The sequence below is a fragment of the Ptychodera flava genome, unplaced genomic scaffold (genome assembly GCF_041260155.1).
Source record: "Ptychodera flava strain L36383 unplaced genomic scaffold, AS_Pfla_20210202 Scaffold_38__1_contigs__length_1544198_pilon, whole genome shotgun sequence".
NCBI classification, from domain to species: domain Eukaryota; kingdom Metazoa; phylum Hemichordata; class Enteropneusta; family Ptychoderidae; genus Ptychodera; species Ptychodera flava.
In genome coordinates, this window is record NW_027248360.1 from 1,076,861 (window position 1) to 1,099,521 (window position 22,661).

At 39.4% G+C, this 22,661-nt stretch overlaps 2 protein-coding genes and 1 long non-coding RNA gene across 3 annotated transcripts; 2 read left to right on the forward strand and 1 right to left on the reverse strand.

Moving 5' to 3' along the window:
• Positions 1-1,198: 1,198 nt before the first annotated feature.
• LOC139127840 (uncharacterized) lies at positions 1,199-5,613 on the reverse strand. The gene is made up of 3 exons (XR_011551150.1): positions 5,425-5,613; positions 1,897-1,970; positions 1,199-1,491 (listed from the first exon to the last, which is right to left on the reverse strand). It is a non-coding gene; the product is annotated as an uncharacterized lncRNA (long non-coding RNA).
• Positions 5,614-11,540: 5,927 nt separating this feature from the next.
• On the forward strand, positions 11,541-17,073 carry LOC139127871 (uncharacterized). The gene is made up of 2 exons (XM_070693728.1): positions 11,541-12,260; positions 13,953-17,073. Exon 2 carries the CDS (start codon positions 15,193-15,195, stop codon positions 17,071-17,073), a length of 1,881 nt encoding a protein of 626 aa, XP_070549829.1. The 5' UTR covers positions 11,541-12,260; positions 13,953-15,192.
• A 1,288-nt stretch (positions 17,074-18,361) lies between these two features.
• LOC139127876 (sericin-2-like) lies at positions 18,362-21,105 on the forward strand. The gene is made up of 2 exons (XM_070693733.1): positions 18,362-19,638; positions 20,165-21,105. The coding sequence occupies exons 1-2, from the start codon at positions 18,949-18,951 to the stop codon at positions 20,393-20,395; spliced, it is 921 nt and encodes a 306-aa protein (XP_070549834.1). The 5' UTR covers positions 18,362-18,948; the 3' UTR covers positions 20,396-21,105.
• Positions 21,106-22,661: the final 1,556 nt, after the last annotated feature.

The following is a 22,661-nucleotide window of genomic DNA, read 5'->3' on the forward strand; positions in this document are numbered from 1 at the left end:
ATACAAAAGATGTATAGTTACAGAAGAATTACCAACAGTTTGTAATGGTTCACTTAAAGTGTCAAGATGAACTGCAATATTAATGTTATATGCAAGTGCTGCAGCATTTATTTCAATGTCCCCTCCATAAGTTGCGTTACCTGGTTCAGATCTGGACATATACTTCCTATAGTCATCTTGAGTGACAATATGCCATCTTTCATATTCACCTTTAATTGGATCCTCATATCTGTCCCAGTGTTCAATTACATAGTCAACAGTACCTACTCTTATTGCATGATGATGATCTTGTGTCCCATAGAGTCCTAGACTTATAGCACGGAACAAGCAATTACCATCACCTTCGACATTAACCTTTGTGTAACATCTGTGAAGAATCTGCAACTGTCTTTTTCGTTGCATGTACATTTTACTTCTTTCATTTTTTGCTTTTATGCTCAGTTTTTTTACTCTCATTGTTGTATTGTAGTAACGTTGTGTTATGGGTGTGCTTAATATTATAATAAAGTTCTTGCAGTCAATTCAAGCACTTGTGTAGGTAGATAGAAATTAATAATTTGACTGATGTTGCTTATTGTTTCCTTGATTTCTTCTGATTCTATGAAAAGTGAAACCTTAACAGTTGAAGTATTGATGTAAGAATGTGTTTGTTGAGATTGTAGACTATGTATTTATTATTGCTTGTCAATATTGTGCAGTATAAACGTTGAACCCTTTCACTACCAAATTTAGGTCCAACTGTATTGGGGAAGCTGGACCTAGACAGAAAAAAGCAGTTAAAAGGGTTGTCAGATATAAGTAGACAATGATAGAGTGTGGTGTGACTGTTCTTGTTTATTATGAAGTAAATGAATGCAAATTTTCAGAAATTGTTGAGAAATGTCAGTCTTCCTAATATATTCAGTACGCTGAAGTAATTCTATTTGATTGCAAATAATCTGCCTGTAAACAATACTCTTGTTTCCTATCAGGAAGTAAATGATAGAGCACTAACTTGTGTGCTGTTAAATATTCACGGTATAATTTCACGATGTACACTGAGGAAGACAAAGACAAAATGTACTGCCTTATTTTTTTTCTTCTGCAAGCTAATACTGAATGTTATCAACATCAAATCAGTTGTGATCTAAATACGAAGTTAACCACAACAGGGATTTGCTCAAAGTTCTAATCAGCAATGCTGTAATCAATGCTTGTTGATTATCAATTTGTGATCTTGAATGCGCCTCTACAGGCAGTCTGTACCTCCTATGGGCAACTGTGCCTCAACCGGGCAGTCTGTACCTCTTATAGGCAAGTGATTGTGTTGTACCCCTTTGGGCAAGCTATTGTTTGCGCCTCCTATGGGCAAGTTATTATTGCGCCTCCTATGGGCAAGTGATTATTGCGCCTCCTATGGGCAAGTGATTATTGCGCCTCCTATGGGCAAGTTATAGCTGTGCCTCCTATGGGCGGGTGAATTTCACCACATATATGGCCTCCTGGTATAATCTGTTAAAGAAAGAAAAAATCAAAGTAAGACATCCATTGCACCTGTTAAATGTACATATTTGTACCAATGAGAAAAATTGGCAAAAATGATGAATTTGATGTTTTACAACATGTAAAGAACTTATTCCATTTTTTCATGGAAATTATTGACCAACAAGTTCATCATTGATGACACGACACCATTCCCAAACGGCAAGTTTCCATGAAATGGTCCAGGCATGTCAGATATATCTTTGTGAATGGCCAGAAAATGTAACATAATGGCTGCCTGATGGCACTGATAGGATCAAAGAACAAATTGAAATCGGTTTGGGCATGTCTGAAATATCTACCTAGATGCCTGAATGCACACACAATGAAAAGCTGCATGGACTAACTAAGAATGGCAAAAGTGAATGAACTCACACAAAGAATACGTGGATTTGATTGGACTGTCCTAATAAATGGCCTGTGGTGATGTAATCATCAATAGACCACTTCTGCAAATGAAAAAAACATAACATCAAGGATTAAAATGACCACTGTCATAAATTTTGTTTACTCCATGAAGTGCCATATAATTTACTAGAACAGTGATACAACATTATCGACAGCTCTGTTAACCTTTGTCACACAACTTTCATGTCCAACAATCTCTTCAAGTAGCTATTTTGATGTTTTTGATGTGTGCATGGTGTGTCATTTTATTTTAATGAAATAAAGGGGCAACACACGTATGTTAATCTCTTCAAATTAAGTTTATCTTTTAGGACCCATTTCAACCTCATTAGTTCATTCATAGCGTATACTTTTCATTAATAACAAGTCATTGACAATGACATAGTCCCCACTTGTAATAGGAGTATTAGTCTTGATGGGGCAGGGAAATGTGGTCATTAAGAAGTATAACTGGAGTGTATATGTTCAGATCTATGGGCACGTAGGTTTATGTCATTTCCCAATTTATAACAAGAGGCATGTCTAAGTTATGGTTCGAAATCGGGAAAAAAGATCAGACCTCTAGCTGTATTGGCCAGCCAAGAAATACATATGTGCATAATAAATGAGGTACAAGATGTGACATCTTAAGGTCTAATATCCTATCAAAATTGAAGCATATAGAACTTGTGGTTACTGAGTTATGTATATATATGAATAATCAAGGTCAAAGGTGATCAAGGTCACGTGACATTTTGGAAAAAAAAAAAATGTATTGCTAATTAATCCCTATATGCCAAAATTCAGACCTCCAGCTCTATTGGCTTGCCTAGAATTAGATATGTGCATAATTAATGAGGTAAAGCCTGTGTTGTGATAAGGTCTCCCATCCTACTAAATATAAAGGACATAGCACTTGTGGTTACTTATTTATTGACATAAACGTATATTTAAGGTAAAAGGTTATCAAGGTCACATGACATTTTGTCAGAAAATTTCTATCCTATCGTTATCCCTATATACCAAAATATCTGACAACCAGCTCTATTGGCTTGCTCAAAATTAGATATGTGCATAATTAATGAGGTACAATATGTGGCGTCATAAGGTGTCCCATCAAACAAAATATGAAGGGTGTAGCACTTGTGGTTACTGATTTATGGAAAAGTATGTATATTCGAGGTCACCAAGGTCACGTGACATTTTGTCAAAAAAAATGTATTGCTAAGTTATCCCTATATACCAAAAATCAGACCTTTAGCTCTATTAGCTCGCTCAAAATTAGATATGTGCATAATTAATGAGGTACAATATGTGGCGTCATAAGGTGTCCCATCATACCATATATGAAAGGTTTGGCACTTGTGGTTACTGAGTTGTGGACAAATATGTATATTTGAGGTTAAAGATCACCAAGGTCACATGACATTTTGTCAAAGTGTCTGAGATATCTGCGTGAATGGATGGACTCACGGATGGACATGTCTAAATCTATAAGCCCCCCTGGACTTTATTTGTGGGGACTAAAAACTGTGTCACTGCATCCTTTTTGCAATATGAATACGATGAGAAACCAAATTTTTATTTATCTTGGCCTTATACATAGGAGACTATGGAGAGCTGCCTTATACATGGGAGTCTATGGACTGCCTTATACATGGGAGTCTATGGAGATGTAAACTAAAAAGTCCTCTAACACGGCCAAATTTGATCGCATTGTGAAACAAATTGACGTGCATCTGTATGAGGTAGGGTACTATTCTTTTCCAAAGTTTGAAAGAAATTGACCTGGGCATCTCTGAGATATGTGCGTGAATGGACGGACGTACGGACGGACATGACCAAACCTATAAGTCCCCCCGGACGATGTCCATGGCGACTAATAAATGAATTCATGGTTTATCATCACTTTGTCCTATGACATTTCATCACATTAAAATTTTGTCCTCATGATGACTTCATTCAACACTAAAAGCTGGATAAGAAAGGGCACTAAAATTAATCTGCATATTACTAAACTTGTGTAATTGGTCTGTAAAGTTGTTCCAAAATTTGCTTCAAACGTTGCACCGACTTCTTAGCTGCGGTGAAAATCACACAGCTTTTATGGACCCTTAATAAACACACACCAGTGAGTAGCCTTTGCAGTGCACTTCACATACACAGAATCATATTGCACTCCTTACCATGCTGCCCTATGTTACATCGTATCACAACCGAGTCAGAGTTGGTATTAAAATTTTGTTGCCTTTCATTGCGTGAAGTTCTCTGGCAAAAACAAACATGATCCACAGGAAAGAGGTGTAAATAGGTAACAAGCTGTACTTTAGAAAATTGTCAAAATTTACAGGATGGAAAATCAGGAAATCTCCACACTACACACACAGACACTAATTGATCAGTTCCTTCCAGCCGACAGGCTTTATTGATCTATCAACAATTACAGTGGTAGCCTACTCACAAAGTCTTGCAAGCAATATTTGTCTGGAATTTTTGAATATGATGAATAAATGTCATTTTTGCATTATACAAGCCTTCCCACCCATGGACTGTTTTCTTCAAAATACTATAAGACACAAGATAGCTAGCCTAGGGTTCAACCCCGGTGCAGGGTATAAAAGACCCCTAACAGTAACACATCGAAAATTCATAATGGCGCTTGAGTGACAACTGGCAACAGCAAGGTAGACCGCTACGTGAAAATCAGCCGAAGCCATTCTCAGACAAACATTATTGGCATACCATAAACATAGACTGTTTCATCTTAATCATTGCCAGCCATGCAATAAAATATGACTCCATAGTAGTTGACGTACTAATAGGAAACTAAAAAAGTCTGTAAATGGTCAGACATATTATGGCGATTTCATGAAAATATTACCTGAAACCCTTTCGGAGCACAACAACAGACCCTATACACAAACAATAATAGTAACTATTCATCATTGCTACCAGTGTACCCATGTGATGATGTCCCCGCGATATCTAGAACGATAACTGTAGCCCTATCTAAAATCCCTAACCCTAATCTATGGTTTTGCATCGACCAGGTGCCACGACAAAATTAGCCTATTCAGCCTATGACTCTCGTCGATTGTCACAAAACAATCTTTACGTGGACTATCTTTATGAAGTAGTAATAATATTGACACCAGTCAAGTTGTTATGAGTAATCTTCGTGCAGAACCTCTCTTCAGTTTCGAGGTACACGCTTAGGGATACGCTTTCGGGCCCACGTGGGTTTTGGCCCGGCGACGTTGCAGCGTACACAGAAATCGAGCCAACTGTACAAATCTATGCAATGAAAAAGTCAAGTTCGGAACTACAGCTCCCAGTCGCGATCGAGTCCCAGTCGCGCTCCTTCTCAATGCTTTTGATGCATGTTCCGTATTATTCACTTACTCAATCGTAATCTCAAAGCATCCCAGTCAAATCGTGGTATCGAACAAAGGTGCATACATCAAATCATGACATAAAATCAACACACAAATAATCTGATTACTTTGAATTACTTACCGACAGTGCGACACCACACCGACAGTCCACCAAAATCACGCTTCAGAATTTGCGTACTCACAGCACAGAAAGGCTGTGGAGACAAGCGAAGAACTACGTGCTTGTACTTAAAATTCAAGTTATGATACGACGGTGTTACTTGGTTTACGCGACGATGGCGGCGAGACAAAGTGTGCAATTCAAGCACAGCCGGCCTGGCTCTATATGCTATTGGGGGCTCTATGCCGCTAGGGTTCGTGGGTAAAACGTATCAGGCATGCCGCTGTCAACATACTTTTTTGAAAAAGATAAATTCATTGCAAAAAAGTGAAAAACAAAACAAAACACATCTACATAACTATGAATGTGTCAAGCGTTTGAACAAATTTAATAAATTAATTCTGTCAATACACACCATTTGAAGAAGCAGTTGTAAAGCGCCCTCAACAGGAGATTTGGTAATGCCTTTTTTTATTTCACTGACAACAAAACCCCAATCAAATTAATTTCAGTTATGCCCATTTACCTAATTATGTATCCATATCATACATTGATTGAACAGGTAATGTCATTGCACTGTTGCAACAGCCTACAAACGTTCACTTCACTCAGACCATTCATTTGTAAGTTATAACAAGTTTTAATAAAATACATAATTATGCAAATGAGGCTTAATTATGCAAGCCACACCCACCAAAAACTAATCAGTTCTTGCCATTTGCTAACTGAATCTATGTACCAGATTTGATTCTGATCTGATCAGCCGTTTTTGAGATATCGGACCAACAGACAGACAGACAGACAGACAGACACACAGACAGACAGACAGACAGACAGACAGACATCGCTGCGACATATGCTCACGTGTGTGAACACGTGAGCAAAAATCGCTAACAAAATGGACACCTGTCAGCCATATTGGATCATTTCACAAAATAAATTGGTGTTCATATGAAGGGCATACTATTTTGCTTTTGTGCCAAATTTGAACAGAATTGGTTCAAGAATGTCTGAGTTATGGTCCATAGACATGAAAAATCGCAACAAAATGGCCGCCTCACACCCATATTGGATCGTATCGCAATATAATTTGACATGCATGTGTAGGCCATAGTGTTATGCCTTTGTTGCCAAATTTGAAGAATCAGTTTGAGGATGTTTGAGTTATGGTTTAAAGACACGAAAAATCGCAAACAAAATGGCCGCCTCGCGGCCATATTGGATCGTATCGCAAACTTATTTGACATGCAGATCTAGGCCATAGTGTTATGCCTTTGTGCAAGTTTGAATAGAATCTGTTCAAGGATGTCTGAGTTATGGTCCAAAGACACGAAAAATCGCAACAAAATGGCCGCCTCGCGCCCATATTGGATTATATCGCAAAATTATTTGACATCCATAGTGTTATGCCTTTGTGCCAAGTTTGAACATAATCTGCTCAAGGATGTCTGAGTTGTGGTCCAAAGACATGAAAAATCGCAACAAAATGGCCGCCTCGCGGCCAAATTCGATCGTATCACAAAATAAATCGACGTGCATCTGTAGGTCATAGTGCTATGCCTTTGTGCCAAGTTTGAACGAAATTGGTTCAGCAGTGTCTGAGAAACTGTTGATGACGGACGGACGGACGCACAGACGGGACCCAATCTATAAGTCCCCGCCGGACGAAGTCCGGCGGGACTAAAAACAAAATGTACAAGGTCTATATTCAGAAAAGAGTGTGTGAACAGGTAGATACGTTCACTCAACTGTTGGAAGTTGCATACATTTAGTTTTTTTAACGACTGATCAAGTGATATGTGTAACCCTTGGCTATGCGTCTTATTAAATAGAAACAAAAATATCGATACTTATTGTCATGATTGAAAGCATTAACCTTGACACCGTGAGGAAGGAGAGAACTTTAACTACATGGCAAGTTGACTTTGTATATGTTGCACTGGAGACGTGGATGTGGATACATGCCCAGCAAAACTCGATAGTACGCGTGTAGAACACGTCCGAGGCCTGGCGATGCAAATCGTCAGTAAAGAGAGGCACATTGTTTTCCGTGGGCGATCTCATTCACGCTTAGACTTGGTTCAAGTCGGTGAATTAAAAAACAAACATTTGTAATAGTTTCTCTTCTGTCTCTTGCATTTCATACAAACCTATTTGGAATTTGGGAGCTCAGGCCATGTTTTCCTAGCGATTGAATGCGTTACCTTCGAGTATGCGCAGTAGTAAGTTTCTGCCGGTTCACCTATATGATTGGGGAGAAACTCCCCTGTATAGCGTTTACCCCACTCACGCGTTTCATATGGAAGATGACACAAATCATCACGTTCATCCCACTCAACATTCACAAATCACCAACTTGCACCAAGTCTAATTCACGTTGTACAATACAGACATCGTCTGAAGAGAGGCACGTCGCACGGCGTCTGACATAAGCCCGACCACAGTCCCTCTGTGCCTCGACATGCTTTTGACGGTAGCGGCTCAAAAGCCGCAATGTAAGTGGTTATAAGCAAAGTCCCTTCAAACTCATTACTGAACAGAAATAAATCGGAACTTTTAAATTATGACATGGCACTAAAATACCTTGCGATTGGTACAATATCAATTTATTATTGTCTAAAAAGTATGAGGGGCGACCACAAAAGTTTAATGTATAGAAAATAACTTGATTTGTGACTTGGGCTTCAACCCCACTAACCGTTTGAAAGTACTAAATTTGAGTCATAGATTTTAATTATTTCCTTACTGTGAGACTTCAAATCCCAATGAAAGACACTCAAGATGGCGAAAATGCAAATAACAAAAAAATTCAACGAAACACACATTTATTTCTGTTCTAAACACTTTAATGAGATTAAAGTCACTGAGATTGCTAACACAATTAACAAAATGTCCCCGTCGAGCAACAACAAAACCATCATCATGATCAACATCAACAGATTTTCTACTTTAAATAACAGGTAACTAAGCAAAAACCGCAATCCTCCATTTTTACTTTTGCATGCTCCACTAATACAAGGAGATGTTACCCAAAGCGCAGGTTCTAAGCGCATATAAAGTATTAAATATCAAAACACTATGATCAGGGTAGGAAAGACGACCTTGAATTTGGAAAGGAAGGCAGCGGCATAGTGTCAAAAGTATGCGCCGTTAAGCTTATGGCTTTTCAAGTTTTAGAACGTAGAGCGAGCATCATGGAGGTCTCTTCCTACCTCAATGGAGAGAGTAAGGCACTCCTTGACAGCGAAAATGTTCGTGGTGTATTGCTGCCAACAAGAAAATATCTTTGCTGACAGTTAGGGATAGGAATTTGTGTGAATCAGCTCTGTTAAAGTAAAATTCGCGAGTATTTTCGGTGTATTGTACATTGTCAACAAACCAGATCGAGAAGACGCTCATATCCAATCGAGTCTGTGTACTTCCGCATTCATATGTTTCAAATAACACGCAACTCTTATCGCGATAATTTCGGATTATGAGCATTTAACTTGATCGTCAGTGAAATAAAAAAGTTGTCTCTCCATATCAACAGGGTGTACATACGATAGTTTATGGGTCCGTTTACTTAATAGACGTGAACATTTGGATTCATGATCTGTGATTCCCGATCCCGTACCCGGGATCCCGTGGCATGACTCACTGGACGTCTTTTAGTGTATGACCCCTGACCCGAGCGCAACCAAAACGCACGCCTGAGCATCGCCAGCTGTGGAAACGCAGCTATTTGGTGGTGGTGTAGCCCGCGTAGCTATGCGGGTCAAGCGTAAATCTAATTTTAAGCGTTGGAAATCAATCACATTCACCTTAAAAATCGAAAGTCTAAAATGCACATATTTTTCATGTCTGAGAGTATTTTGCTTTTGAACTTGCTGAACCAGACTTTCGTGCTGTTGTCTACAGCGCTGATCGCGATTTCAGGTTTGTACTATACCTGCACACGCGCGACTTTGTTGGTTGTGCGGCTCCGCGACAAACACGAGTATACGAGGACGTCCAACAGAAAAAATACCATGGCATTATATCTTTATCACATTAACAGTCTTCACATTTTTCTTTTGACGTAGATGGATCAAAGTTATTGTAACAAATTGCATGAATTTCGTCGCGATTTGAGTTTTATTTACGCGGATTACTCTCATTTAATGAGTAAGGTGTCAACTTGGAAATACGTCATAAATCCCACCAAACTGAAATTTCGATAAATCGAATGGTATCTCCACCAACCAGACGTACAATTCGGTCACGTGAACGTGCAATCAGTTATTCAGAATATTTAAAAATAGATTGATGAAGTAAATGCAACGACACGATCGAAACAGTATTTCTCATTCTCAGAGATGCCGTAGCTTTTGAAAATATCACACAAGTTTACGACCTTAGCGAGCGCAAAAGATTCCGTTCGATGACACACAGAGTGTACTTCATTGCATGTTTGTGCCCACAACGCTGCCGTCACCGGTCTCTGCCGGTGTCAACTCGTCAATCCCGATCTCAGTCGTCAATGTTTTCGTCTTACGGACTTCGATGTTTGCAGTGACACCTATTCCCCCGTTGATACATCCTAGATTTGTTACTTGACGGAAACTCTGCTTTAAGTGTTGTCTGAGTTAACTTTCGAAGTATATAGGATTCCACAGCGCTGCACTGCAGTGCAGAGTTAAGACTTACATGTATATAAGCTTACAGCTCGACAGAGAATGTCTTCGCTGCAGCCTTTAATACGCCGTGCTGAAGGTTTGATTCTCCGAGCAAGCGAGAATTAAGGAATTTTTTGTGTGATGAAAGAAATATATGCTTGTAGCTCCAAAATCACTTTCCCAAAGATTATACTGTACTTATTTACAGTATTCAGTTGAACTTAAAGTTGCAATATGGATCAAAATTGTTGATTTTTTTTTCGTAAAACTAAAGCAAATAGACCATACTACGTTGAAGTACTCTTCTTAGCTAAGCCTCTTACCAATCCCGGCACACAAACACGTTCATTTTGATACGTTGCGACCGCCTAGAAAAGCTGTTTTGTAAACAAACTTTCAAACAAAAACATTGGCGTTTTCTGCTGTGCACGTGACCAGTACAACCAAGAGTGATGACGTCTCAATAGAGCGCACGTTGGAGGGGCGATGTTGACACAATGACAGAACTTGACATATATAATGATAATTCATTGTAAATTTTGCGTTTGCCTAACTTTGGTAGCATCACAAAGTTTCAGAAATATAAGTATGTCGATATGATAAAGTACAGCAGTACAAAAGATCGTGTGATTGATTTTTTCACCCATATACATGTACCGGTATGTCAGTGCCGCGCCGTGTGCACCTACTGTGTACGTTCAATTGATCAAGCTCCAGACCACGTACACCGATCTGGTTGTGTTCACCGCGTGCCGGACAGTGTTTCCGCAATCCTCTCCCCGTGCATGTTGCTACATTTTTCATGTTAAAAGGCGAGGTATCTGCACGCTATATTTATTTGAAAGCTTTGCCCACTTCAGTATCATCCACCACTGCAGAAGTTCGGCAACTGTCTTGCCCCTCAGTTTGGTCTTGCATGGCCATGTCAGCGCGTCGATCGACGCGTCGTAAATGATACCGTGCCATCAATGATGGAGACTGCAGTTTTTCTTTGTTTCCGAAAAATGCATATTTAACTTGAAGGATATAGATTATCAATGAATGCTAATAGATTTAAGTTATTTCCTCGCGGAGGGACTATGTCCCGGTTCACATTGCAAATCGTGGGGTCCGCACGGTGTTGGTAGGTCGGTGTTGCCCGAGGAAACACCGCTGGCTAGCGAAGTTGATCATCACACAGTGGCGACGTTGGTGTTTTCGCGAGAAACTGTAGACAGTCTGCCTCCTGGACGTGGTGCAGTAGTCGCGTGTCACCCTTTTTTTCTGGTTCTATCTTTCGATCTGACCAAACAATGTTTATTTTGCCGACATTTTTGGCTAATTTCTTCCATTTTTACTGGGCTGAATAAGTCAGCAGAGACCAGGGCATGGGCAGAGACCTGACCGCTTGCTTGCCCGTGAGAAGGCCAGCTGGGCATGTTGACACGATGTTGCAACCGTTACCATGCACCAAATACGCATGCGTATATATGAGTCAGAATATGCTAATATGTATAAATGTGTATGCCATCATAAAATGTGTAGTATTTTCAACAGTTTTAATTTTTTCTAGGGTTTTTGTTTTTGAATTAACACTGTAATGATGGATATATAATACAGATATTACCACCTTCCTTGTCCCTCACTGTCCTTTCTTGACCATCATTATCGAGATGACCCCTGCCTAAAAAACATGTGCATCATGGGACAAATAACAATAGTCAAGCTTCAAACCTGAATTTTAAAGTGATTAAACAAGTATAAACAGGTTTCTTGTGGCCATTTTATATTTACATATATAGCGAATTGCCATGGACAAATACCAGTTGGTTTGATGAAAATTCTGGCGACAGGAAAGCAATATAATTTTCCTGTAACGCCCGTTATTGTGTCTGTCAAAGAGACTGTCCATTTTGCGAAGTCCGTAGTCGTCATATATTCGATGATTTTGAGGTCATTTCCTATTGTACCCCCTTTCTGTATCCTTTTTCATTATTTCCGTTGATGCTGCCATTGTAAGTGAATGTTTGTCAACAAAATTGTAAAAAGTCCGAAAATCTGTGTTTGTCTGTCAAATTTTGACGTCCGTTACGTGAACCCATTCTCACCCTGAATAATTTGAATACAAATGAATATGCATGAAGAAGTTTGGCGAATGCGTCACGTGATGAATGGGCAACAGAAACGTTCTTCCACTATCAGAGGAATGGCGGCGGCTGGTGTTTAGTCTGGTCTGTCCAGGTATGTAACGGGCGTGACAACCTTACGTCCGCATTATTTTAACCTCACGAGTCGTGTTATGACGAGACTTTGGACAAGTACATCGATACTCATAAAATTGTACAGAGTGATGAAGTTTTTCAGTCACATTTTCTTTCACGTTGGCGAAACCAAACACGAGTGCAAGTTCGAATTAGACTTCTATGACAGAAGCCGTTTGCACGGACGTCATCAGAGACGGACATCGGTCGGTGGTGAAATGATCAGAGAAGTTCTGTTACATCTAACGTTGATATCAAATATTTAGACGTAGTCTTTTGAGAGACAAATGTTCTTTGTAGAAAGAGACTGACATTATAATCCTAATTTATCAATTTTAATCAAAAAATATTTCAACTCGGTCCAGATTTTATGCCGTTTGTGTACGGACGTCATCAGAGACGGACATCTGTCCGTGGTGAAATGATCAGAGAAGTTCTGTTACATCGAACGTTGATATCAAATATTTTGACGTAGTCTTTTGAGAGACAAATGTTCTTTGTAGAAAGAGACTGACATTATAATCCTAATTTATCAATTTTAATCAAAAAATATTTCAACTCGGTCCAGATTTTATGCCGTTTGTGTACGGACGTCATCAGAGACGGAAATCTGTCGTTGGTTGTATAATGATCAGAGAAGTTCTGTTACATCGAACGATGATATCAAATATTTTGACGTAGTCTTTTGAGAGACAAGTGCTTTTTGTAGAAAGACGCGGACATTAAAATCGTAATTTATCAATTTTAATCACAAATATTTCAACTCGGTCTAGATTTTATGCAGTTTTTGTACGCCCGTTATATCTGACAGACAAGCTGTTGTGTTGGCCAGTGGGAGCACACTAAATGTGCCGAATCAAACAACGCCTTCGATTTTAATCCTGTAAAGCTGTTTAATAGTGGAGAAGAAATGACAGCGTTGGCTGTGACTGTGTGGTTCACCCCTTGCCATCATTTTATTTTCGTTATCATTCGAAACCCGTGTTTGACGAAAAAATAGTCGTAAGCATTTTTGGCGGAACAAAATGGCGGTGACTATCAAATGTCGATGTTTTTCATATATTTTGGGAACGTTTCGTCCGTTGATTTGAGTATTGAGTATCTGGCTACTGACATTTTAATTTTGTGGCAACGATTATTTTGTTACTCATGTAAAGTCGAAATACAGAAAATGTAAAGTCGAAATACGGAAAACAATCACAGACGTAGTGTTGACAGACATCAGAGTATGGGGTCGTTTGCCAAGTGACGCATTTGGTCAACGTATTACCATTAGGCGAATGGGTGATCGATAGCCGCCAAAATTGTACTTGGTTAAGTGCTTAACCTAAAATATTATCGTGTCATTACAATATAATGCGCGAGTATACTTGCAATTTCAACAATTTGAAAGAAAAAACACCAAATAAAGCCAGTCGATGAAAGAATGGCATTTTGGCACTGACGGATAAGTTCACCGCTGAGGGCGTTTTCAATGGAATGTCAATTACTGGGAACTTATGTTGAAAAAACGAAAGCATGCTCACTTTAAAAGTTTTTAAAATTTGTTAACATCTTTGAGATTGTCTCACGTTTTCTGTTCATTATTTTGGTGGGTGTTCCTTTATCAACGTTGTCTAGATTTTGTCCTGCAAGGTTGTGATTGTTGTCGTATTGTTTATTACTTTCACAGATTCTGGTCATGTTGGATAGGCTGCCACTTGTTGTTTTGAGACAAATCTTCACTTACCTAGACATATTTGGTATTTTGGCTGTATGTTTTACAAACGTCTACTTGTATGAAGTAATCAGTGCGTTTAATATTTGGCATACCATTGACCTATCAAGCCAGGAAGTAAGCAAGCAATATGCTGACAAGATTTTTCACCACTCCAAGGAAGTAAATACCCTCATATTTAAATATGATAATCAGGGCTTAAGAAATGACTTGAAACCTCAAACAATTGAAAATGCATATATTGCAAAATGTACTAATTTGCAAATTCTGAGCCTGTGTAAAAATTACACAATATCATCTTTATCTTTCTTATCAAAGATACATGCTTTGAAGAAGCTAGACATCACAAAGTGCTTAAATATCAAAGCTGCTGACATAGTTCGATATATTCCTGCATGTAAGAACTTGACAGTTTTGAATATCTCAGAATGCTTTGTGGAACTTTATCACATTGTCGACTTGTTGAAAATGACACCGAATTTACAGCAGCTGGATGCAAGCTATACAGTGCCTGTTGGAATTGGTGAGGCAGGTGAATTAATGAAGCATGAAAGTCTGAAACATATAAATTTTCATCCCGATGTATATGACCCTGATGACTGGCATAAATTTCTATGGGACCACATGGATTTATCATTCGGCAAACACGTAGTTAGTGGAACTGGGAACGACCAGGAATATTACCCAAATTTTAATATGTATATTGACCCTTTCTTGTCTGAACCATGAACAAATTGCGTCTTCGAAGTTTGGATAGACTCTGTAGTCAAACAAATTCAAACATCACAGTGACCAATACCGATACTGCAACACCAGCAGCACAGAGAATGAGAGCGTACAGAAACAGGTTGAAAAAAGACAAGGAAACATGGGAAACCTACAAACGGTATGAAGCACTGAGAAAATTTGAAAGTCGTTTGAGAAGAAGTGATGCACAGAAAGAGAGGGATAGAGAAAACGCACGCATAAGACAGAAGAAATATCAGGAGAGAAAGAGAGCAAGAGCTGCTGATAATCTTGTTGCACCCACCACAAAGCAGCAACCTGTGTTGACTCGAGCAAAAGTACATGAGCTGAGACAGTACTGGAAGGAAAAGAAACAAAAGGAACGAAGACTGATGAGTTCTCAAAAGAAGAGAAGAATCAGAGAAAAAGATAATGAACGTAAGAGAATTAGACGGCAGAAGATAAAAAAATGAGGGAAAAGCTTGCAGCTGAAAAGCAAATTAACAGACGTACAAAGAAATCAAACATTCTAGATGGTCAACCACACAGTACCGGTAGTGCTACTCCAGATGGTGGGTACCAAACTTCTGATGCTGCAAGGAAAGCTGTATATAGGGCAAAACAATCTCTCCCAAACAGTCCTAACAAATACGCACAAGTTGTTAAAGGTTTAATGAAGAGCGTGTCACCTCGAAAGGCCAGTGCATTGAAAGCTCAAGGTGTTCATCATGAAACTGGGCTCGTTGTAGATGGCGTTATCAGAAGTCTGCAGGCTTCTTTGAAGGAATTAAAGAACAAGAGAGCAGACAGAGACAGACACATAAGAAAATTACTAGTCAGTTCAGTACTTGTGAAGAAAAAATACAGAAAAATCAGAGCACAGGCAAATATGCTCGGGCTTCCATATGGATTTGTCAGAAACTGTACTGGTGTGTCGGTGTCAGAAATCAATAGAGCCAGGAAAACCAGGTCAGATAAGATAGCATCAAACATATCACAAAGTGTAGTAGAATTTTACAAACAACCAGATGTTTCAAGAGAACTTCCTATGATGCGTACTGTATCTAAAAAGACCATGGAACCAAGAAGGGTGATGGAAGTATCGACTGATGATGCATATAGAAGGTGGACAGAAGAAAACCAACACATAAAACTTAGTGCAGCAAGCTTCAAAAAGATGCGCCCCAAAAGTATAAAACCAATCAGGACACAACAACTAAATCAATGTTTGTGCGAAAAATGCACAAATGTGATGTTGATGCTGAGAGCAGTAAATTCAGCGGCAGCTCGTTACAACTTCTTTGAAGTAAAAGTCAAAGACAAATATGATCTTGTTAATTTGACATTGTGTGAGCGTGAACACGGGAATCATTCCATCGAATGTGTAGAAAGACTGTGTACAAGCTGTGGGGTGAAGAACCTAGAAAAGAGGTTTGAGACACTGATCAACAAACATGGTGAAGAAAACATGTCATGGCTGACATGGGAAGTGCAGAAGTCGAATGTTACAGTTGATGGAGTTGCAAAAGTAAGGTCTAGGAAAGTGATAGCTCAGAAGATTAACACACTGAATTCACTGGTACAACAATTGATACATGATGCTGACTCATTAGCAAAACACCTCTTTGTGGCCTCCTGGCAGCATAGACAATATTCAAACCTGACAAGATCTGTGCCACTTCCTGCAAATACAGTTGTGATGGTGCTCGACTTTGCTCAAAACTACAATTGTATTAACCAAGATGAAATACAGTCAGCGCATTGGACCAATGTACAAGTCACACTGCATCCCATTGTCACTTTCTATAACTGTACTAACTGTACTACAGACCACACGATTCAGGAAGCCTTGGTATTCATAAGTGATGATCTCACTCATGATACCCATGCAGTTCAGCATTTCATAACATTAGCTAACTCACATCTTTCCGAACACAGAGATGTTACCATTGAGAAACAAATTCAGTTCAGCGATGGATGTGCATCCCAATATAAGTCTAAAGGGGCGTTCTGTGACTTATCTTACTGCAGAAGTGAAAATGGATTTGCAGTGGAACGGCATTTCTTCGGTTCTCAGCATGGAAAAGGGCCGTGTGATGGTGATGCTGGGACAGTTAAGACAACTGTTAGACAAGCACTTGTTGCACATAAAGTAGTGGTTGGAAATGGTAAACAAATATATTCATTCTGCCATGAGAAGCTGACCAAGGATGGTTTGTGTACCAACAGACAGTCCTTCTTGCTTGTTCCAAATGATGTTATTGAAAGGAATAGGCTCACAAGAAATGTGACAAAATCAGTTCAAGGCACTAGACAACTGCTGGCTGTAAGAGGTTTAGCCCAGGGATGATCAGTGTCCGAAAACTGAGTTGTTTCTGCAGAAACTGCATGATCGGCAGCTTTTCACAGTGTCAAAATACAGCTCATGTTGGATCTTGGCAAAATGTACCGGTACAGCTGAAATTAAAATCTAGTCAGAATATCACAGAAGAGATCAGAACTGATAGTGCAGTTCAAAAGAGAAGTGAAAGAAGGCGTAGAGTGACAAAGCAGCAGGGGAATACTGAATGTAACGTTGATGGAGCTTTAAACATGCATCAGAGTAATGACGATTGCAACAGTGATATTGGAGCAACACAACAAAGTATGAATGAATTCAATAATGATGTCAGAGCCATGCAACAGAGTGGAAGAAAATACAGCAGTGGTGTCGCCATGCAACCATTGAGTAGTAGTGAATACAGCAGTGGTGATGTAGCCATGCAACAGAGTGGAAGTAGTGGTGATGTAGCCATGCAACAGAGTGGTAGTAAACACAGCAGTGGTGTCGCCATGCAACCATTGAGTAGTAGTGAATACAGCAGTGGTGATGTAGCCATGCAACAGAGTGGAAGTAGTGGTGATGTAGCCATGCAACAGAGTGGTAGCAGTGGTGTCACCATGCAACAGAGTAGTAGTGAGTACAGCAGTGGTGATGTAGCCATGCAACAGAGTGGTAGCAGTGGTGTCACCATGCAACAGAGTAGTAGTCAGTACAGCAGTGGTGATGTAGCCATTCAACAGAGTGGAAGTAGTGGTGATGTAGCCATGCAACAGAGTGGTAGCAGTGGTGTCACCATGCAACCAAGTAGTAGTCAGTACAGCAGTGGTGATGTAGCCATGCAACAGAGTGGAAGTAGTGGTGATGTAGCCATGCAACAGAGTGGTAGCAGTGGTGTCACCATGCAACAGAGTAGTCAGTACAGCAGTGGTGATGTAGCCATGCAACAGAGTGGTAGCAGTGGTGTCACCATGCAACAGAGTAGTAGTGAGTACAGCAGTGGTGATGTAGCCATGCAACAGAGTGGTAGTAGTGGTGTCGCAGCCATGCAGCAGAGTAGTAGTAAATACAGCAGTGATGTAGCCATGCAACAGAGTAGTAGTGAGTTCAGCATTGGTGATGTAGCCATGCAACAGAGTGGTAGCAGTGGTGTCACCATGCAACAGAGTAGTAGTGAGTACAGCAGTGGTGATGTAGCCATGCAACAGAGTGGTAGCAGTGGTGTCACCATGCAACAGAGTAGTAGTCAGTACAGCAGTGGTGATGTAGCCATTCAACAGAGTGGAAGTAGTGGTGATGTAGCAATGCAACAGAGTGGTAGCAGTGGTGTCACCATGCAACAGAGTAGTAGTGAGTGCAGCAGTGGTGATGTAGCCATGCAACAGAGTGGAAGTAGTGGTGATGTAGCCATGCAACAGAGTAGTAGCAGTGGTGTCACCATGCAACAGAGTAGTAGTGAGTGCAGCAGTGGTGATGTAGCCATGCAACAGAGTGGTAGCAGTGGTGTCACCATGCAACAGAGTAGTAGTCAGTACAGCAGTGGTGATGTAGCCATTCAACAGAGTGGAAGTAGTGGTGATGTAGCCATGCAACAGAGTGGTAGCAGTGGTGTCACCATGCAACCAAGTAGTAGTCAGTACAGCAGTGGTGATGTAGCCATGCAACAGAGTGGAAGTAGTGGTGATGTAGCCATGCAACAGAGTAGTAGCAGTGGTGTCACCATGCAACAGAGTAGTAGTGAGTACAGCAGTGGTGTCACCATGCAACAGAGTAGTAGTGAATACAGCAGTGGTGATGTAGCCATGCAACAGAGTGGTAGCAGTGGTGTCGCAGCCATGCAACAGAGTAGTAGTAAATACAGCAGTGGTGATCAGCCATGCAACAGAGTGCATTGGTGATGTAGCCATGCAACAGAGTGGTAGCAGTGGTGATGTAGCCATGCAACAGAGTAGTAGTAAATACAGCAGTGGTGTCACCATGCAACAGAGTAGTAGTGAGTTAAGCATTGGTGATGGAGCCATGCAACAGAGTAGAAGTAGTGGTGATGTAGCCATGCAACAGAGTGGTAGTAAATACAGCAGTGGTGTCACCATGCAACAGAGTAGTAGTGAGTTCAGCATTGGTGATGGAGCCATGCAACAGAGTGGAAGTAGTGGTGATGTAGCCATGCAACAGAGTAGTAGAGAATACAGCAGTGGTGATGGAGCAATGCAACAGAGTAGTAGAGAATACAGCAGTGGTGATGTAGCCATGCAACAGAGTGGTAGAAGTGATGTCACAGCCATGCAACAGAGTAGTAGTAAATACAGCAGTGGTGTCACCATGCAACCAAGTAGTAGTGAATACAGCAGTGGTGATGTAGCCATGCAACAGAGTGGAAGTAGTGGTGATGGAGCCATGCAACAGAGTGAATGCATTAGTGATGATAATGGTGAAGCCATACAGCAAGGTAATGATGGATGCTGCAGTGATGTGGTCGTACAACCGTGTACAGATGAATTCAGTAGTGGTGTTGGTGTGGCATGTTACAGTCCTGGCATGTTTGTTGCAGTAAAAATTGAAGGCAATAGAAAACACAACATCTATGTAGCTCAGGTTAGTTGTCATTTTTTTATTGATATTTGTTTTCCTTATGTGCACCTTTTTCATTAAATGTGAAGTTTCATGTAGTCCATACATTTGGTAATATTAAATGCATGCATATGCAGTTTCATATCCAGTCATGATTGACATTGTTACAAATATTACCTCAGTCTACTTGGTTTGAGAACCATAATCTTACCTTAATGAGCATTGGTAACCGAGACTATGGTATTTTTATTTGTAAACAGCTGTTATTTTGTAAACAAATCAAAAATGGTTATCTGCAAGTTATTCTACTTGGCAGAGATAACTTTTGGTATGGAAGATTTCACAGAAAATAGTACAACAAAGTTTCCTGTGTGATGAGTCTTTAATGAAAACATAAACCGTATGTTGATTTATGCTTGTCACTCATGCAGGGGATCGCGGCAGAATTAACATGTACATGTAGTGAAAGCACATGGGCAAATACCTGAGCAAAGGGAGCTTGCATTGTCAGGGTCTCACCATGAGTTTCTGTTATATTGTTTCTTTACAGGTGCAAGCAGTTGACGATGATGTACTTCATTTGAAGTATTTAAAGAGAACTGGGTCAAACATTTATGTTTGGCCAATTAGAGAAGATAGCTCATGGGAACCGATGGAATCTGTGATTAGTCCAGTGACATTGCATCTTGGACATGGCAGATCACTTCAGTTTGCACTGTCCACTGAAGATCATACAGCCCTTTCTGAAGTCATGAAAAAAAATAAATACAGACTATGTTAGACACAAAAAAGCTGGATTATAAAAGCTGGATTATCGTAAATCTATGCAAAAGTAGAAAAGCCTCACTACTGGTTGGACATGCTGTGTTTGTCCAGAATCCCACAATTTTGCCATGTTTCAGACCCTCATTGTGATTGAATCTTGCATGTTGTCTGTGAATATTATAGCGACTATACTTGAGTCGAAAACGAATTGAGAAAATGTTTTTTTGTCAGAAAACTCACCTTTCAAAATGAGTTCACTCATATTCACCATGTTTCTGAAGACAGCAAGTTTATTCATTGCTATCCATGTTTAAGAATGTGTTCACTCGTGTTTACCATGTTTCTGAAGACAGTTTATTCATTGCTATTCATGTTTCAGAATGTGTTCACTCGTGTTTACCATGTTTCTGAAGACAGCAAGTTTATTCATTGCTATTCATGTTTCAGAATGTGTTCACTCGTGTTCACCATGTTTCTGAAGACAGCAAGTTTATGATTTATTGCTATTCATGTTTCAGAATGTGTTCACTCGTGTTTACCATGTTTCTGAAGACAGTTTATTCATTGCTTGAAAACTGAGAATAATTGACTGGTTTTGTACCAGTATAAATGTTTCTAAAGCATTGTTTGAAAACTGAGAATGTATTGGTTTGAAACTCATAGTTGCCTTTAACACGTATGTGAATGCAACCGTGCATTTTTGTCAGCAAAGAGAAAGTACTAGTATCCTGGTGCTTGCAGTCTTTTATTTTATTGATAGGTAAACAATTACGAACCAAAACCACTATACTTTGGGTCTTCTTGTGCAAAAATGCATTTTCGCAGATCTTGATATTGAAATTGTAATCGACAAGTTTTATGAACTTTTTAGTAACAAGAAATATCCCAAATACCATATTTTTATCAAGCATACTCTACAGCATTGAGAACATCACGAACTCATGTGTTTATATAATCAACATTTACAGAGTTGGACAAACTTTGAAAGGATTGTATGGCTTGCACTGCTCGTTGTGTCACGACGCACCACTCCGCAGAGTGTCTAATACCAAACTCTTACAATCTCAGAAATAGGACAATAAATGCATTACAATCTCAGAAATTGAACAATAATTGCACTTCAACCTGGATTTATTTGTATGTATTAGGGAAATATTGAAACGTAGTTCTTTCTGACATGTTCACCATGAACATTTCTTGTTGGATGTAAGATGTCCTGGACTTAGCATATTTCAGGATTACTAATGGTACAGTAAAGGTTGTTATGACATTTGTGCAATTAATCCTGTAAAGTAGTTATCACAAATTTCCTTTATAATGATGTTTAGGGCTGTTGTTGACTATGGCACCTATAACATAGTCACCTCATTTGTGTTCTCTCTCAAGACGGCTAAATAATGGCCCAAGGTTTCTTGACTGTCCGTCCCCATAACGTCCGTTACATATCAAATGAGGAATATTTTTCTCCATTTAGTATTGTTCTGATGCCAAAATGATCTACTTACTCTTATCAGTATAGCTATTTTACCAATGAGAATGCACTTCAGTGATAATTATGGTCTTATACTGTTGTCAGGGGAGTGAGGAATGAAAGAATAATTTGACATGGCTGACAGTCAGTTTAACAAGTGATAGCTACGCTTTAAAAATACCCCAAAAAATGATTTAAACGTCCATTTCTAAAAGAAAATTACCAATTTCAAAGGGAAACACTTAAATCTGCATAGTTGAAAAAAAACTGATGTCTAAACTGTTAAGGAATGTAAGTTTGGTGTTTTGTGTGCAATGTCTGTCAAATATAACGTCCGTTACATCCATTTGAATGTGACAAATTATAGACAAAATGTGGCTGTTAGTTATCTTTTTAATATTCAATATGACTACACTCTGGCATGAGGATTATTTATATCTGACCTATTTCTTAGGGGTTAGACTTTTATTTTTTGTGTCCTTGTCCCACTTTTTATACACTTTAGCATATTCTGACTCATATTCAAATAGTAAAAATGACAATTCAGATTCTGTGCTTTACTCTCGCAAACAGTACGTACCAAAACAGCAATTTATTCGGTAATTAAATCAATTTACTCAAATTAGAGCCATCCCTGTGTTCCTGTTAATGGTCGAATCTGCAAATGAAATTGTTATGGATTTTTCTATAAAGTTAAATCTTCGAAATATGAATGTCAATTCTGATCCATATTGCAACTTTAAGTTGAGGTGTAGATTTCGGGTTTATCGGCAACCGGGATCGCCAGGTACGATATCCACATATATATTGA

Bases quoted from the DNA above. Each gene is read 5' to 3' on its own strand.
- LOC139127871 (XM_070693728.1), top strand. From the start codon at position 15,193: ATGAGGGAAAAGCTTGCAGCTGAAAAGCAAATTAACAGACGTACAAAG.
- LOC139127876 (XM_070693733.1), top strand. From the start codon at position 18,949: ATGCAACAGAGTGGTAGCAGTGGTGATGTAGCCATGCAACAGAGTAGT. The intron at 19,639-20,164 runs GTTAGTTGTCAT...GTTTCTTTACAG, and splicing joins ACAACATCTATGTAGCTCAG to GTGCAAGCAGTTGACGATGA.